At 47.8% G+C, this 18,267-nt stretch overlaps 1 protein-coding gene across 2 annotated transcripts in view; it reads right to left on the bottom strand.

Moving 5' to 3' along the window:
- ADAM19 (ADAM metallopeptidase domain 19) overlaps positions 1-18,267 on the bottom strand; it is a 77,056-nt gene that overhangs the window by 32,580 nt on the left and 26,209 nt on the right. For both annotated transcript variants that reach the window (XM_037500177.2, XM_037500176.2), the window contains exons 4-7: positions 13,563-13,641; positions 7,720-7,796; positions 1,328-1,520; positions 623-688 (exon numbers count right to left, since the gene is read on the bottom strand). In XM_037500177.2, coding sequence (XP_037356074.1) covers positions 623-688; positions 1,328-1,520; positions 7,720-7,796; positions 13,563-13,641 — 415 coding nt within the window. The remainder of the gene's footprint in view (positions 1-622; positions 689-1,327; positions 1,521-7,719; positions 7,797-13,562; positions 13,642-18,267) is intronic.

Genomic DNA, 18,267 nt, shown 5'->3' on the forward strand with positions numbered 1-18,267 from the left:
TATGGAAATAAAGGCTAACCAGCTAGTCCTTTAGTTGGATTGCTCTCAAAACGATCTACATATCAGGAGGCTTATTAAAATATGGATCGTTGGGCCCCAGTCCCACAGTTTGGGGTTCAGTAGAACCTGGGATATGACCACAGAATCTGCATTTTCACAGGTTCCTGGGAGCTACTGACACTGTTGCTCTGGAGCCCAGAGTTAGGTAACCAGGGCTTCAGGGCCTCATATGCATCATGATTATAAACATGGGCAAGAAAATTGCATTCCATCTGATGAGTGAGAAGACACTTGCTATTTTTTGCAAAGAACTTTTTTAAAAAAAGATTTCTACAGAGAATTCACAGATCCCTGTAAATAAGCACCAAAACTTAAAGGTCCTCAGACCCAGTGTAAGAAATACTAATCCAGATGATCATTTATTGTCCTGATTTCCCATCTGATAATGTATTGAGCTAGAAGAGATTTTTCGTTGCCCCACCCCTGCCCACCTACATTTACACAAGCAGAAAAAGGCCCTGCAGGTGTAAGGTCAGAGTCATGTAACGCCTGGTCCGGTGTTTCCCCCAGGAGGCTGGAGGCCTAGGATGGACACCATTAATACTCACTGCCACCCCCTTACCTCTGCGTAGTCAGCCACAAGGTAAAGCTCCACGAACTTCATGGAGTGTAAATCTTCCCTTTTCATCTAAGAAAGAGATAGAGGCAGATCAGAATTATAGAAAGAGTGGACTGGGTCTCATTTAGAAAAGCTGCTAATGGCGCCATATGGTGAGCCGTGGGCTATAGCCCTAGTTCTGTCCCTGAGCCCTGGGCTGGCCAGAGTGGGCACCTCCCGCTGTGCTCCTCTGCCCATCATCCTGGTCATCCAGCTCTGGGACTCTGGGTGCAGTCGCTTCTCCAAAATACATGAGCAGGGCTGATGAGCAGAGGCAGAACAGGGGCCAATATGTGAGAAAAACAAGGTCCCCCAAACATTTCCACCACACTCCTCTAATTTTGGGACACAAAGACAAGCATCCCCTTTGTGTAGATAAGTGGGGTTCTAAGAGGGGAGGCATATAGTCTCTCCTCACATTTTAAAAGTTTCTAAAATCAGCATCTCAGCATATTTTAATATGTAATGTTTCTCCCCAAAGCAATTGCGTTATCAAAGTGAGGTAGTCTCACATTCAGTCATGATTCAGAAGAAAATGGGCTACATCCTCCTGAGCCATGCCCCTGCCACTTGGAAATACTCCTGGATGCAAAGCAAGGGTTCCAGAGGAGTGGAGTGCAGGGGAGGACAGGCCCATCCCCAGGTTTTCTCCTGTACTGAGAAACTCACCCTGCGAGGCTGATGCTTGGTCTGGTTGGCAAACTGAAGGACCCAGTCCCTGGCAGTGGGATTGGGATGCTGGAACCCACAGTTCCCCGGGGGTAGCTGGAGATGTTCAGATCTGTAAATGAGGTGGTAGTCCTCGCTGCCTGGGAGGGGCTCGATGATATAGCTGAGGTTACCGCTCACCATGATCAGCCCTCTGTTGACAGAAGAAACAGAACTCTGGTCAAAGATGATGGTCCTGGAAGAGTCCCTTGCTCAGGCCTCAGCATCCCCCATGGCCAAGAGACACAGCTGGTTTTGATCACTGGTTCTAACCTTACGATGGGGTTGTGTGTCCCTTCGTGAGAAACCAGTGCCCACTCAGACTTCCTCCCCAGAAAAGTGCACAGGCTTAGGAGGCAATGCCCAATTTCAGGGTACCGAAAGCTTAGCACAGACAAGTTCAGCAGTTTTTCTAAATGAGGCCCAGTCCTCTCTGTTCTAAAAACAGCTAGACTATGTATGATACTTAAAGGATGGTGGGATCCTGATTCCAAAAAGCCTCCCAAACCCAAATGTGACATCAGACAAATCACAGGTGGAAACATTTTAGACTCAGAGATGTATATGCTGGGAGAAAGAGCCAGTTTAGGGGTGAGCTTCTGGTCTTGGCTTCTACATTCCATAGTCAAATACACTTTAACAATCCTCTTAAAAACAAATCTGAGCCACAGTTTCCCCATGTGTAATATAAATGATAATTTACCAACTTAAGATGACTCTTAGACAGTGAAGTGAAAAGGCAGTTCGTCTTTGAACTTGGAATCCAATGCTCAAGGCAGCACGGCAGCACCCCAGCCTCCCCAGTAAGCAAGGCAGCTCTGAGGTGACACCCACAAGCCAGCACCTTGGCGGCTCCTTCCTCTTGGAGAGAGGCCAGCATGGACCTCAGAATAACGTTGGGAGTCCGTCCCTTGCTTTCTTTCACTGGCTGGGCCCTCAGCCTATACTAAGTTAGACATAATCCCTGTCGTCACTAGTTCACTGCTTAGCAGCCACAGTCATTTCTCATTTACTCCACAAACATGTCCTGAGCACTTGCTGTTGCCAGGGAATCTTGATGGTCACTGAGGGTAGAGTAGTGAACAAGACAGAAAAGTGCCTGCCCTCATGAAGCTTAGAGTCAGAACCTGGGAATAAAACACTATAGTGTACAACAGAGACAGCAGGAAGGATTCATGGGCCTGACATAGATGCACAACTGTGCCTCCAGGAGTGTCAGGAGGGCTTCCCAAGGCTGAAGCCGGACTCGCTGAGTCCGCTTGTCATCCATCACTGTCACAGTCACCAACGGACGATGAGAGCAGGCCCGTGGAACAGGCACTGGTCATTCCTCACTCAGAGTGACGAACACAATAGAGAAAGAAGGCCAGCAGTGAGTCCGGAGGCTCCAACAGCACTTTGTGCCTCAAACTTCAGCCTTTCCCCAATTCAGAAAGCTCAAAAGTTAATCTTGGAATCTGATTCAACACTCCAAATTGGCAGGACTTCTGTCTTGGGCCCTTAGCATCCATTCTGGGTCCCAGGCCTTGGGGAGGCAAGCCCAGGTTTCTCCCTTCAGGAGGAGCCTGTGATGTTCCCGGGAGAGCCAGCTCCAGTTCTAATCAGCTGCAGCCCTTCCTGGAATCCACGCCTGGGGCTGATCTCATTCTGGTACCAAGGAGCCTGATAACCTCCCAGCGACCTCACTGCTGACAGTCATCCACGGCCAGTCCCACAGCCAGACACCCGACGTGCTCCCCACATCGCTGGGCTTGGAGTGAGGTAAAGATCAAGGGTCATATCCACCCACAAGTCCAGACAGGAAAGGGCAGGGGCAACACACAGCTGCAGGCATCCTGTTCCCAAGCCACCTCCTCTTCTTGGCTCCAGGGACCCCTCCCCACCCACCCCGTCACCTCAGTTTCCCCTAATGGCTATAAACGTTGTAAACACACAGGACTAGACACAAACCAATTATGGTTTTGCTGCACCAGGCTGTGGTTGCAGTGATAACACCCTGGGGTTGGTAAGTTCCAGAGTAGTTGACCGGACATCACTTAATCAAGCTTGGAGCCAAAGAGGGACAGGGCCCATACCAAAGTCAGGTGTTCGAGGAATCAGTCACCATGTTGACTATAAATGATGGTGATTCTGCTATGCATCAGGCTCCGTGCTAGGCAATTTATTATCCATGCCACCCTCTGCCATCCTCACACATGTTATCTTCATTGCACAGAGGTGAAAACTAAGGCTCAGTGAGGTAAAGTCACTGACCCAGAGCCTCACAGGATGCAAGAGGAAGACCAGGATTGGAATCTATGTAGTCTGGGTCCAGGTCTCATGCTCTCAAGCTGCCTCAGTCCCTGTGGGTCTGTAAAGAATGTCAGGAAGATGCTTCTGGTTTAAAGATGATCAAAAGGAGAGGCACCAATGACTGTGAGGTGGGACTGGCAGTTTCCCTCCAGGCCTGCCTGAAGACTCCAGTCTACCAGGAGACAGAACCCAGGAGATACTGAGCCTACTTCTCAATTTTTCTTTAGCCATGTATATAGCCACTCCCACATTAATACTATAAGGCACACTCCCACATTGACACTATATTTCACTCCCACATTAACACTATAAGGCACACTCATGGATCCCATTTTATAGGTAAGAAACTGAGCCCCTGAGGGAAGAAACAACAAGCTCTCCTGGGTAATCTGGGGCCTGAGGTGTAAGGTCTGGCCAGCTCTAGACTCCACGCCCTACACCGCTCTGCTTTCTGCCTCCATCAGTAAGGGACAAACCATTAGGTCAGAGCTCTTGTGGGTCAGAGCTCCCAGAGGCATCTATTAGAATATTCAAGAGTATGGTAAAATACAGACACAGGCAACTTGGATTCTGTTCCAAGTCAGTTTTGTTAAGACTCAGACTCCACCCTGGGGCCCAGTCTCTGACTTTTCATAAAGCCCCAAGCAATTCTGTTTCAGGGAGCAGGTGGATGGTCATTGGAGAAACACCGACAGTCCTTCCAGCAACTGGATTCTGTGGTCCCAGCTGTGACCCTCCCAGAGGAGGGACGGAAGGGAGAGGCACAGTGAACTGTTAGCTTTGACAGTGGGGAGATTCCTGAGAATCTGGTTCTGGCCCTGCTCCATCATCACTTCCACGTCCTGCTAGTTGTCCTCTCTGGAGCACCCCGGATGCTTGTTCCTCAGCTCATCTAATTTGCCAAATGTTAGCACAGGTAGAGCTTAGCCAGGGGCATGGCCGGGCCCCACGTGCCCCTCTCCATTCTGCTCTCCAGCCTATTTTGCATTGTTAAGAGCTTGCTAAAAATGAAACTGTCCAGGGGAGGCCTGGCAGGGCAGACCAGACAGGCAATTAACACTTGCAAGACTGTCAGACACTTGTCCTCCAAGGACCTAAGAAAGAACTAAAAGAAGTCATGTAGACATTCAGAGGGTGAGTCCTGAATGGAGACAGGCCTGGTGGGCATGGACGACATCCCTAAGCTGCCACAGAATTCTCAAAAGGAGTGAGTGGCCCAAAAAAGATCACAAAGCACTCTATTACAAATCTATATTATTATTATTATTATTATTACTTAGCTGGGAATAATTCTAAAAGACTACACAAGAAACCAGTAACTAGGCTGGTTCCAGGGAAGAAGGATACTGGGAAAACAGGGCGCCACAGAGACCTAGGTTTCATGGCATTCTTTGGCACTGTTTGGATTTATTTTTACCATGACCACATCATACATTTACAGTTAAAGCAACGCGAAGGACCACTATGGAGAGAAGAGAGAACTCAGTGACCTTCTAGAGACTCATCTAATTTCCTGTATCTGCATCATTTGTCCAAAGCCCCGGTTAGTATAAATCCTTTTTCATTCCCTAAGCACAGGAGCAAGCAAATACCAGGAAAGAAGCACGATCACTATGGAGATTTTCCATTGCAGCCCGTCTTGATGAGCCTTGCAGAGCAAGTCGAGTGTTACCAGGGTTTGGTGGCTTCTACTCCTGCAGCGGCTCCTTTGAAAATCTGAGCTGAGCCCTCTGCCTGCGTGTCCAGCTCTTAAACGCATCTGGCCCACAGACACCCCCGGTTTCTAAGGTGTATGGTGAGAAAGTTGGGAAGCCAGGTGGACCCTATCCAAGGGACACGTGCAAAACAGAAACACATGGGTGGCTCCCCCGGTTTTCCCCTGTCAGCACGGCTGCGGGAATGATTTACGAGAAGCCGAGCCAAGTTCCCAGTGCTCCAGCTGAGAGGAGGGCGAGGAGACAGAACAGCAAGTCACACCTGCATGTCCCCTTTCCTCCTTCTTGGGACAGATATTGTTTACTTGCAGGCCGCAGGTGGCCGTGGCCAGGCCTGGAAACACTGCCAGGAGACCAGTTGGCTCAACCAGCCTACTTGAGCAGGGGATTTGGGGCCATGGATGTCGCCTTCCAGCCAAAGCTCATTTCCTGCCTAATTCCCTGCGGCCAACTCACCACGAAGCCTTACATAGACAAGACCTGATGTATAAACAGACACGTGGACTCAGCAGGAGAGGGGTCTTGAATGTGCATGCGAGGCCGGGTGAGTCCCAGCAAGGCTTCATGGTGTGAGATGATGACAATCCCACATGTTTGCAGAGAGTCAAGGCGTTAACACAGCCCCAACAGGTCGCTACCATGCCCACCCCGATGCCTGCTGTCCAGATGGGGAAACGGTGGGCTAAGCAGATTACTTCTCAGGGCCTGCCTCCCCCGGGAATACAAATGGTACTACATACTGATTTGCTGAATGAAACAAACATTCAATGAATCAGCCAACTGATAGCAACAGACACACAGAGGAATCACCTCCTGAGAGTCTTGTGGGGCACGCATTCCCAATTCTGCCTTCAGTGATGGGACCGTGGTAGCATGAAACTGGTCTGGAGGATCTTTACCGACATATTGGCTGCAGATCAGGGCTTTTGCTCACAGAGCCAGTCAGTACAGGGTCTAAGTGACACACGTGAAGGTAACTAGAACATAAATTTTTCAGATCTTCGACTCTTTTCCAAAGGAAAGAGAATGGGAAGTATCTAAATAAAGCCATAATTTTTATAACAATAACACTTCTATTTCTATTATGATAACAATGATATGATAATAATTGCTATTATTTCCACCAGCATGAAGAGATCCCACCCTATGCAAGGCACTCGTATGACTGCAGGAGAGAATGAGATATTGGAGAAATAATTTACATTCTCAAGGAACATTCTCAGGAACAAACTGTGAGGGGTCCATGAATCACCTGGAGGTCTTGGAAAAGTGCAGATTATGGCGCAATGGGACACAAGCTCCAGGTGATGTCAATGCCATCCCTCCCATGAACTCACCTAGGAAGCAAGGTCCAGAAAGTGCTACAATGTGCCAGCCGGTTCTAACCTAGCTACCTAATAACACATTCAACCCTCAGGAGACTGCCGTAGAATCTTCCTAGTTACATTTTACAAGTGGGCCACTGAGACTGTCACAGTGGTCTCTACTCAGGCAGCCATGCTCAGAGGATGTAGGGACACTTCCTTTGTAATATGCATCCTTTCCAGTTAATTTTCTATCTTGAAAATCATCCTTGCGTCTTTTTCTTCTTGGCTCTCTTTTCGATGGTTGCCCATTTCCTGTCTCCCCACCACCAAGTAGGTTCAGAAACGAGCACAGGGGAAGCAGAATAAATGCTCAGTCTCATCCACTTCCAGCACATAAACCATGTCTGATTTTTGGTATTCTGAGGCTTTGACATTAGGAGCCCTTCTTGCAAAGTGAGCCAATTCTGAGACATGCAAATGACTAGCTGCTGAGCAACCCTTTCACTAGTGGCTCTTGCCCTATGGGCCACTATCTTCCTGCCCTGTTCACCCTGGTACCAGTTACCAGACAGCTGGGGACAACCCCTTTGCCCCAGAGCCCCTGAAATGATTCAAAGCAGCCAATCCTGGGCCTGTCTCTGTCCACCTGTTCCTTCCTGCGGAACCACAGTAGAGGGTCTTGCCCGTATTCTCTGCTCCCTCATGTGTTGTTCCCCTCCCCCCCACAAGCCTGGTGTACCCCCCACTCTTGGGATTTTGAGTATAACACACTTTTTAATGGCAGTTGTCTCCTGACCTGTTGACTTCACCAAACCTAAATAATAACAAAACCTCGAGTTCCCCAGGAAAGAGAAAGTTTTGTCTCAGGAAATTAGTGGGTCATTGAGGATTTCCCTGGCCCTCCCAAGCTCAGCCCATCTCGGAGCTATCTCAATGGACAGCTTCCCAAGATCATTGTCCATGGCCAGCACTGCTGGTCCCGAACATGCCATTCCTGGGGAGTGTGCCAGGGCCCCCCAGGACCTCTAGGGCCTCTTACCTCATTCCCCGGCAGGTGCTCAGTGTGACACTGGACTGTGGGGCCTTCCTCACCGTCCCATGGTAAAAGCAGTGATCCTAGCAAGGAGAGAGGAGGAGGTCAGGCCCAAGAACAGGCATGCGCATGCCATGTGTATGCCCCCTGGAAGGTCACCTTATCGTCTGCACAGAGCTGTCCACACACCATTTATTTGATCCTCCTAGGAGCCCTGGGAGGTGGGGCAGGCAGATGACATCATCCCCACTGGACAGATGGAGATACTGAGGCTCAAAGGAGCGAAGACACTTGCCGAAGTGCTAGAGATAAAAGGATTTTCGGATGTAGGTCAGATCTCCCTCCATGACATATTGGCCACAGGAAACTAGAGTCAGCTCTGTGATCCACCTGTAGGGTTGAACAGTGCTCCCCCCCAGTCATGCCTACCCTGATCTCATTTGGAATACAGTCTTTGTACATATAATCAAATTATGATGAGGCCATGCTGGATTGGTGTTTTTATAAGAAGAGGAGAGGTCACAGAGACACACAGGGAGAAGGCCATTTGGAGACATGGAGACAGAGGCAGTGATTTGAATGATTAGGCTACAACCCAGGAACACTGAGGACGGCCAGGAGCCACCAGAAGCAAGGAGAAGGCAAAGGTCCTTCCCTGACCCTTCAACACCTTGATGTTGGACTTCTAGACTCCTGCACTGTGATGGAATATAGTTTTGTTCTTTTAAACTTCCAGGTTCATGGGGCTGTGTTACAGCAATCCCAGGAAACTGATAGACTGCCCGCCCAGAACATGCTAACCGTCTCCCCTGAATCTGGCTGCCCGGAACAGGGTGCATTTGGCTCTTGCGTCCTGGGATACATGGGCTAACACTGCCCTGTGGTCCTCATCTGGCTTCCATGTGACATCAAACAGGTGTGGAGCCCGGGCCTGTGCCAGGTCCTGGAGAAATCCTGGACAAAGCATTGAATGACCAACACAGCTCCAGTCTCCTGAATTTAGCCCTAATTGCTGACCTTCACTCACATGCCTTCAAAGACAGACTTACAAAGAGCAAAGAGCAGCTTGTATCTGAGTTGGAGGTACCAGAAGTGTGTCTGTTAAGCTGGGTGAACAGAGCAGGTAAACAAGACACTGCTGAGGGCTGGAGACAGGGATAGTACCTCTACAAGTGTCTTCCCAGATGTGCCAAGGCACACAACCGGTGAGAAGGGAAAGAAGGCAGAGCCCCAGGGCAGGGTTGGCTCTAAGCCAGTCTGAAGGAGGATATGAGCTCAGTGGTTACAGACATACCTTCTGAGTCTCTTGCCCCAACCCCCAACCCCCAGCCTGTGTGGAGCAGGCCAGTTAGATATCTCTGCACTTGACTCCAGGTAATCTGTCACCAGGAGCAGGCTTGCCTCTAGCTGCTCTTGGTTCCCCAGCAGGCACCGGCATGATGGGAAACAGCCCCCTCATTCTCTGGCTGCATCCCCCCCCAGTTTCAGACACCAGGACCACCTAACTATTGCTTTCCAGTCTCTGGGCACAGTAGGATCAGATCTGAATACACACTTCCAGCCAACCAGCTCTGATGGCCACTCCACACGGGTCTCTGACCTCTGAGTCTTTTCTACCTAACAGGCAGCAGTGAGAATACCGTGTCTGGAGCTAGGCAGGGCACCTAGCACATTGTAGCTGGCAGCAAACACTAGTGGTCAGATTATCAGCACTGAATTCTCCTGCATTAAAGGCAAAATGTGGCCTAAGGGCACTGGAAACTCATCAGAAGCTGAATCCTTGGACTCAGCCACATAGGCCTCAGCCTCACAGACTCTGCATCCTCCCAGCTGAGCCACACTGCCAGATCACAGATCACAGGCCAGTGGGCACCCAGCTGCAGTCATTCTCAGGACCCCAGGTGTCCAGTCACTGATGATGGCGTGGCTGCTCTACCCATTCAAGCTCCTACAGGGAGGGAGGGCAAGGCAGGCAGCAGCCCCTCTGTTTACATCAAACTCTCCTAGACCTTAACCAAGTCTGATCCTGACTTGTGGAGCACAACAGAAAGCAGCTACTGGCTGGGACAAGGCTCAGTGGCTGTGAAGGAAGGTGAGGCCAGCACCCCTCTCCTTCCAGGATTCCATCTGTTCAGTGTCAGCCTGCTGCGTGAGTCCCCACTTAGCCCTGGGCTGGGCACCTGGCAGCGCATCACCAAGCACTCAAGTTCTGAGCCTGGTCCTTAGAACTCAGTGTGGGGCCATGAGGCTCACAAGCCAGGGCCACTCAAGAGTTTCACTTCTTCGTCAGACAAGAAGAGGGGCCGGGCCTGCAGGGGGTCAAAGGGGCTCCCACAGAGTCAACAAGTTCAGAAATGTGGGTCAGTTAGCTTCCCAAATCCTGGCACCACTACAGAGAGCAGTTGGAGCCAGGGGCAGAGTGACGCATCCCTGGCCCTCGTCCTGCCCTTGGACGCATGCGAACAGAGCTCAGGGACGGGTGCGCTCACTAACAGCCTACCAGGCCTTTGAGACAGACCTTACAGCTACTATGGTAAAAACACAATGGATTGTTGAATGAATGATTTGCATTGTTTAATGCAGTATATCGCTGAGAGCACGTTATCAGGTCAAATAACACTCCAGATTAGATACTGCCTAAGAAAATCTCAAGTATCTAAAATTGGAAAGTTTATATACAAAACAAAATCTAAAAAGGTCTTTCCTAATTTGACAAAACCTCTAACATTTGCATGACATCACCAAGAGATGGTTGCCGAGGTGAAATAAATGTTTCTAATCTATCAGTAACACAAATCAAATTTTAATCAAACATGCTCAGGGAACACTATTATCTTCCTGTTCCTTCTATAGAAAATGCTATTTAAATGTCATTTGAAGAAAAGATACAATGCAACCAAAATTGTAGCAATTATAAAATTGCATCAGAAAGTGGTAAAATAACTGTGTTATTTTTCAGGATTTTGGTGATAATTTGGATATCCAGACGGTTTTAACGTGGGATTTCTAATTATAAATAAATATTTATACTCATGCTTTAAACAAAATTAAAATGGCCCTTCCCATACATTACCACAGGGAGGAATAATACCTGCCTTTTACTGTCATTAGCAATAACAGCAAGCATCTTACCCAGCTCCTGATGCTGGATAAGGTACTTACACAGACATTTCCCCTTTAATTCTGCCCATGGCCTCGTGAGGTGGACACTATTACTGTCATTTTTTCAGGGGAAACTGAAGGTTAGAGAGGTTTTGGGTCATTCACAAGGTCACACAGCAGAGGGGAGAGTCCAAACCCAGAACCCTGACTCTAGACCGACGCCTGCCTTTAGTAGCATGGGGGCATATGAGGAAATGATGAGGTAATGAGCAGAAGCAGTGCCCACTCAGTGACAGGACTTCTGTTCTTGCACCAGCAGATACACGTGCTTATCAGAGCCTCGCCACTTACTGCTTATGGGAATCTAAGCAGGTCCCCTTTCCTCTCCATTTTCTCATCACTGGAAGACAATTTACAAATTCCCATAAAAATCAGTGATTCATCGTGTCGTGCACCCCCGCCCCCAGCCCTGAGAGTCAGATCATAGCATATCCAATTTTCAGATGAAGAAACTCAGCACCAGTGTGGTTGAGAGAGTTGCTTAAGGTCACGCAGCGAGTCAAAGCCAAGACTACAACCCTGGCCTCAGTCCCCAAACTCTGCAACATTCCTACTGGAACAGGTTACAGACCCATCCCCAGGGGCCTGGCCTAGATCAGGGCTGACACCTGAGGGGCTGCTGGTGAGCTGGAAGAGGGCCCCAGCAAGCCCCAGACCCCAGGCCAAGCATGGTGCTGGACATATGGGCCAAGCCTGGATAAATGGTTTATTCCACCCGCTGTTCCCTTTGAGTTCTTAGCATCCAAATAAGCCAGCTGAGTGGGAGCCCCACGGGGCTGGGAGGAGGCTTTGCTAGCATCCAGCAGCGGGGGGCATATGAGGGAACGATGACTTGTCCCCCACTTCAGCCAGGATGTGCTCTGGTCAAACATGCCCTTCGGGAAGAAGGGAACTAGGGACCGAGGGGCAGTTTTTTCCCCACTCCTCTCTTTCTGAAAGCCCCTTACAACATGCCTGCTAATTCTGAGAGCACAAAGAACAAGTCAATGAACAGCCATGAAGTCATCACATTCCTTCTGGGCTTCTCATCTGAGGGGGCCAGCCCAGGGGGCTTTCAGAGCAGGGAGCATGAGCTCATGGCAACACTTGCCACTGAGACCCATTCTTGAGCTAGTGCCACAGAAGTGCCCGGCCAAACTCAGAGGGGGTGCTTTTGTGAGGTCGCCATGTCCAGGGGCTCTTGAAGCATGCCTGTCCCTCTTCCTTTCCCAGAGGCAGGGAACAGAGGTCTCCAGGAAGGGAGGAGAGGTTTCTACACAGCACTGCAGGTATGTAGCCAAGCTGGACATCTCCTGGGGATGAGGAGACACAGCCGACCCGCACTGCCATCCTCTACCTCCACACACAAAAACCAACATGGCTGCTCAACTGCTTGGCTAATGTGCCCTAGAGCTCTTAGATTAATCATAACTGCCCTATGCCCTTTTCCCCATTTAAGAGTAATCTGATACTAATCTGTTAGCAGCTGCCACTGATCTTCAGACAGCCACACCCCGGCAGGATATCTACAGAATGGGCCACGTGGGCATGTGGTTCCACTGAAAGCTGCTGGGGAGCACCGAGGCAGAGGGGCTTCCTGCTCGCCACACTTCCCCATCTATAAGGCACAGGGAGCAGGCCAGCACTGCCCTCCGGAGTCCATCTTTCCCCCTTTCATCCCACCTTGCCAGCCCAGAGTGGAAGGCGGATCACTGTAACCCAGAGTTTTTCAGCTCGGGCACTTCTGACTTTTAGGGCTAGATAATTCTCTGCTGGGAAGGCTAATTATCTGCTGGCACATTGCCAGACCTTTAGCCGTATCCTTGGTCTCTAACCACTAAGTGCTAGTAGCATAGAGCTCCTAGCCCAGATGTTGTAAAGGATCCCTGCTTTGGTGGCTAAAACGGGTAAAGAAACAAATAGAATGGGCGAAGGTAACTGCACCTGATTAACATCGGTATAAATCTCTGAGAAGTATATTTTCTTGGTTTTATGTTAGTCATCCACAGATAAATCCATGTAGCAGCTGACACGTCATGTTAATCACTCACATAGTAAAGTACAAGAAATGATCTAAACCAAAAGCATCTCTGATTCTAAGAGGTCCCTCAGTCATGGGAAAAGCTAAGAAACTAAGAAATGTATATGGCTGCTCATCAGTGGGGCTGGGGTGAAGCCAACTAAGATGAATCCATCTGAAGAACCATTTTTTAAGTGACAAAGCTTTGTGCCAACATCTATGGTTAAAAACAACTCTCAGTGGGGGAATATTCAATTCCAGTACGACAGCAAAAGAAGAAAAGCCTCATAATGTAACATTGCATGAAAAGGCAGACCACAAAACCCACCTGCCCGTATGAAAAAGGAACAGCCAATATCCGCCTGGGGGAGCCTGCAGGATTACAGGAAATTGGTTCTTTCATTTAAACTTTTGTTAATAGGTGGGTTAATAACAAAGAAAACCTATGCTCCAGAGTGATTTATACCAATGTTAATCAAATACAATAAATTGAAATATCTTTGACCAATCAGCCATCATGGCTGAGACACTCAAGAGAAAACAAATCTGTACCCCACTTCTGTCAGTTCCCTTGGCCTCAGTCAGGGAAATCATGCCTTCAGAGGAGCATCAGCACCATTGCCTGTCTCCTCAGAGTGGTAATGGGAGAGGGCGGCTGCTTGATAGGTTTGTATAGACCTGAACTTACCTCAGGTTTCAGCGTGGTGGTTTGAGGGGTCCCACTTGGTGTATAATGGGTTTCTGTGTAGGCTGGAGCAAAAAGATGCCTGCAAAGAATGAAAGCAGACATTTGTCTCTTGAGTTGATAGACGTCACCCTCCTGAAACCAGCAGCCAGTGATTCTAGCTGACCCAGGCAGGACCACCCCAAGCATCTCTGTGCAGAAGAAACTGGACAGCTGCAAGGGCCCCAAGCACAAAAAAGAAAAGCAGGGAGAGCTTGTTATGGCTTTTTCACTCACTGAGCTTTTTTATCAACATTTGTACACTACCAGAGTCGGCAGAAACAAAGCAGTTGTGAGTTTTGGGGACAAACAGGTGCCGACATACACACAGTTCCCAGGGATTATGGACCTGGATGGGTTTTTTCCATCACTGCATCGACCAACTTTCAGTATCAGCACCCCCCATTTTTCTTTAAGGGAAAACCTCTTCCTTGTTGCAAGTTTTGTTGAGACTGTCAATCAAGGGATCGTCTCTGGCCCTGTTCAAGTGTGGCCTTAATACAAGCTAAGCCAATGGAGTAATGAACTGAATTCTTCAGCAAGAACTGAAGAGACAGGAACAAATCACCCATTCCTCTGTTCCTGCTGCTTGGATTCTGGAGCTGCCTTTCCTGTCGTACCTGAGACCTGGTAGCTCTGTTTGTTACCCTTCCAATACATTCTGTCCCCCCCCCCAACTTTTCTAAAATTAGACATTGGTTTCTCTCCTGCCACAGTTCCCCTGAAGCTGAGGTTAAGAACCCCTCATCAAAGGCAAGGCAACTCCAAACGAGGTGCTTAGAATTTCTCTGAAAGTTAAAAGTAAGAGAGCCAAATGGATGCCGCAGCTAGCTCAGCCACATTAAAAGCAGAAAGCATGTGTAGAAGGTCAAGGTCAGGAGACAAAGAGGCTGCTAATGGAAGGGCCATTAGCAGTTGAGTCTAACAGAAAGAATGGAATGGATCTACGTGTGCCGATATTGAAGATGTCGAGAAGGGAGCTGGATACAGACAATTTCAGTAAAGGACAGATTTTGAAAATCCCTTTTAGTGAAAAACCATAAAAGCACATGCAGTGCACACAAGGAAAGCAAATGGAGAAACAAATGTCCAGTTAATGATCTCAGGAGAAGGCAGATTTACAGTGTAAGCTGCAGATTTCCAAAAAAAAGTCGATTTTTCAAAGTAACTCATATATTTATTTTGAAAACTGAAAATGCAATTTGAAACTGCTTTGAAAAAGATGAAAATTGAGGCTAAGGCCAGCAGAGAAAGCCAAAGGGATGTCTTGCTCTTGGAGGAGGGGACATTTCCCAGCAAGATGAGGTCACTGAGGAAGAAGGGTCTCCAGAGTCCATCTAGAGTCACTCCCAGCTCTCAGCTCTGAGACTCATGACCTCAGATTCCCCCAACCCCTTAGCTTGGAGTCGGAGGCGAACACCACAAGAATTGTCTCAATTACTATGTCAAATCCTGCAGCATCCAGCCTTGGACAAGACAAGAAGAAACCCAAGAGGGAAATGTAAAAACAAAGCCAAGCATAAAACTCAGCTTGTTTGTATAAAGATACACTCATTCACATGGGAGTAGACTAATCTGACTCCCAGCCCCTACTTTTTTCCTTTAGCATCTACTCAGCCAAGGATCACAGGGAGGAATCTCCCATTTGAAAGGGTTGGGGAGAGGGGTAACTATAAGCCTCATGTGGACAAAGGACAAGCTGCTTAGTTCATCAATATGTATCAATGCTTTACATTTATTCCATGAAAGAATGACTTATCTAATCATTGAATGAATGAGTGAGTGAATGAATGAGTGCGTCTACTGACTGGGTGCTGAGAGCACAGTCTGGCATTCAGTTCAGGCTCTGACATTTACTGTCTCTGAGCCAGTGATGTTATCACTATGAACCTCTGTTTCTTCTTCTGTAAAAACATGATAATCCACCTACTTGATAGCCCTATAACTAACATAAAGGACATGATGCATGAAAAAAGCTTAATACCATGCCAAGCAGAAAGGGGAGCTCAGTGAGGTTAGCAATAACCATCAGTATGTTCAACAGTGATTATAAGGAAAGAAGCCAGAAAAACTGATGGAATTAATATATTTCTTTCTCCAGCTATGAACTAACTCTCCAGGATGTCATCTGAGACAGGTGAACAGCAATTAGCTCATTCTGCAGCCCATGCCTAGGTTGCAACCATAGCCTGTAGAGTAGGTGGCCATTCAGGGGCTCAGAGCTGAAGCATCCAGCCGGGGCCAGCGGGGAGATTGACTTCTGCAGGAAATGCACTACTTCTGATAAGTACACTGTGGCCCTCTGCTGAGTCTCGGGGGTGAGAGGAGGAAGCCGTTTACCCAGTGACATTATGATGCACTAGAGAGAACAATTAAGATTGCCTTCTTAGGCAGGTTCTGCCCACCAACCTTATCAGAGCCCCAGTGTTGAAAGGGACCTTAACAATTCTTTAGGTAAACTAACTAGCCCTAAAAGCAGAGCCATAGCTGCCTTTTTCAAATTCCCAACACCTACCAGGCAGGTGGTCAGTGTTATTCTTGTGAGCAAGGGGATGGTGGTATAAATAAACTTACTTTGTGTAAAAATCTGCCAAATGGCCAATGAGCATGGGACATCTCCAGTGACAGGAAACTCTAGAGGCTGCTCTCTCCACATCTGACCACAGATAGCATGGATAGAACTTGTTTTTTGTGCCTCAACGAGACCATGTTTCAGTATGGGGATTATTTTAAAAACTGGAAATGAAAATACTATGTAATGCAGCACTTCTAGGTAATTTACGCAAAGACTATGAAGACACTAATATAAAAAGACTTATGCAAGCCTAAGTTCATAGAAGCAGCAGTTGGCATAGCCAAGACATGTGTACACAGCAACAGGATAAAGAAATGGTAGGATACATACTCAGTGGAATACTACTCAGCTATTAAAGAGGATGAGAGTGTCTTTCGGCATGGTATGGATGGATTTTGACATGACATTGCTAAGTGATGTAAGTCAGAAAGTAAAAGACAATTCCCAGATAATTTCATTCATTTGTGAAAAACAAACAAACTGGCAAAACACAGCACAAAGAATTCATATACCTTGAGCAATATGGAGGTTACCAATGAGGATGGGGGGGGGTGACATGACCAAGTATTGGCTCAGAAGCTTTAGTGGAGGCTAAGTAAAACATGCACACATATCGAGGTGTGAAGCTGTACTCCCAAACTTTCATAGTGCTGTAAACAAATGGCAAATCAATCAAATTTGATCAGAAAAAAATAAAAGTGTCCCATTCTTTACAAGACTTTCTACCAGCAAAATGATTACAAATTACCAAAGGCTCAGTTGATGTCTAGCATTTTTAAGCAATAGTACTTTTAACTGAGGTGTGTGCATTGTTTTTACACATGATGCTATTGCATACTCAATAGAGTACAATACGGTGCAAACATGGCTGCTATGCACTGGGAAAACAAAGCATTCGTGTGAATCACTTTATTGTGCTATTCATCCATATTGTTATGATGTGGAACCAAACCTACAATATATCCCAGACCTGACTATGGTTAGAGAAGGTTCTGGCATTGAACCAAAAACGACCTCTCTGTGGCCAGTACCCACTGCTTATCATTCTATCTTCTGAAGCTACACAAACACCTGCTTCCTCTTTTTTTAACTGCTTTTCCAGGACCTATGGCAACATTACTTGGGAGCTAGATGCAGCTGTAAGGGCCCCACTCCACCCTCCAAAGCAAACAGAAAAGGTGGGGTGGGGTCCTACCACCTTTTCTAAGAACTTTCTGAGTGGTTCTGGATGCAGGTTCAAGTCTGGAACCACCGCCCTAAAACACAAATTCTCAAAACAATATTTGAGACAGGAAAATTTCGGAAATACTAAGATCACTTCCCACGCTCACCCACCACCTCCCCCATCAAGCATGCCTCCACCACTTCCTGGATCATTCTGAAAACCCAGAAGAGTAATCAACATGTTATGAATCACAGGTATTCAAGTGTTAAATCCTGGTGCTGTCTCATTGCACCTTTACAACACATCTGTGTGCTGGCACTAACAGCTCCCCTGTGTTGTAAGGACACTGGAACTGGACATGGATGTTGTCCCACTGCCCAGAGTCAGAGTGGGGTCTCAAAGGCAGGTCTGAGCCTGAGCATACTTTGAAATCACCCTCTGCTCCATCTCTCTCAGAAAGTGGAAACTGAGCGCTGGGCTGCGAAGCTGCCCACAGCCTCTGCAGCGCCAGTTTGATCCCCAGCCGCTGGTGAGGGTCCCACATGGCACGCAGACCTCTCCTGCCGTGCCCGCTGCTCTCCTCAGCAGTGTACTTCGGTCCTTCTGCCTGTTCTGCTCCCCGCTCTGGCTCTGGTGAATTCTCTCACCCTCCCGTGCTTCTGACTGTACCCAGTGCTTGTATAAATAAATAAATAAATCTTAAAAAAAAAAAAAGAAAGAAAGTAGAAACTGATAACTAACACACCGCCAGGAACGAGTAGTGCAAAGCCCAATTCAATGATGACAGTGGCCTTGGGGACAGGTGGTGTCACACTCGGGAAACCATTAGCTCTTAGATGTGAATAATACACTCAGATGAACAACAGAGGCAAGCAGAACACAGAGCAGGAGAGGAGGGATATGTAAGAACATAGGGCTGGTTTTTTTGA

This window comes from Talpa occidentalis, unplaced genomic scaffold (genome assembly GCF_014898055.3).
Source record: "Talpa occidentalis isolate TD23 unplaced genomic scaffold, MPIMG_talOcc4v2.1 talOcc4.9, whole genome shotgun sequence".
Taxonomy (NCBI): Eukaryota; Metazoa; Chordata; class Mammalia; order Eulipotyphla; family Talpidae; genus Talpa; species Talpa occidentalis.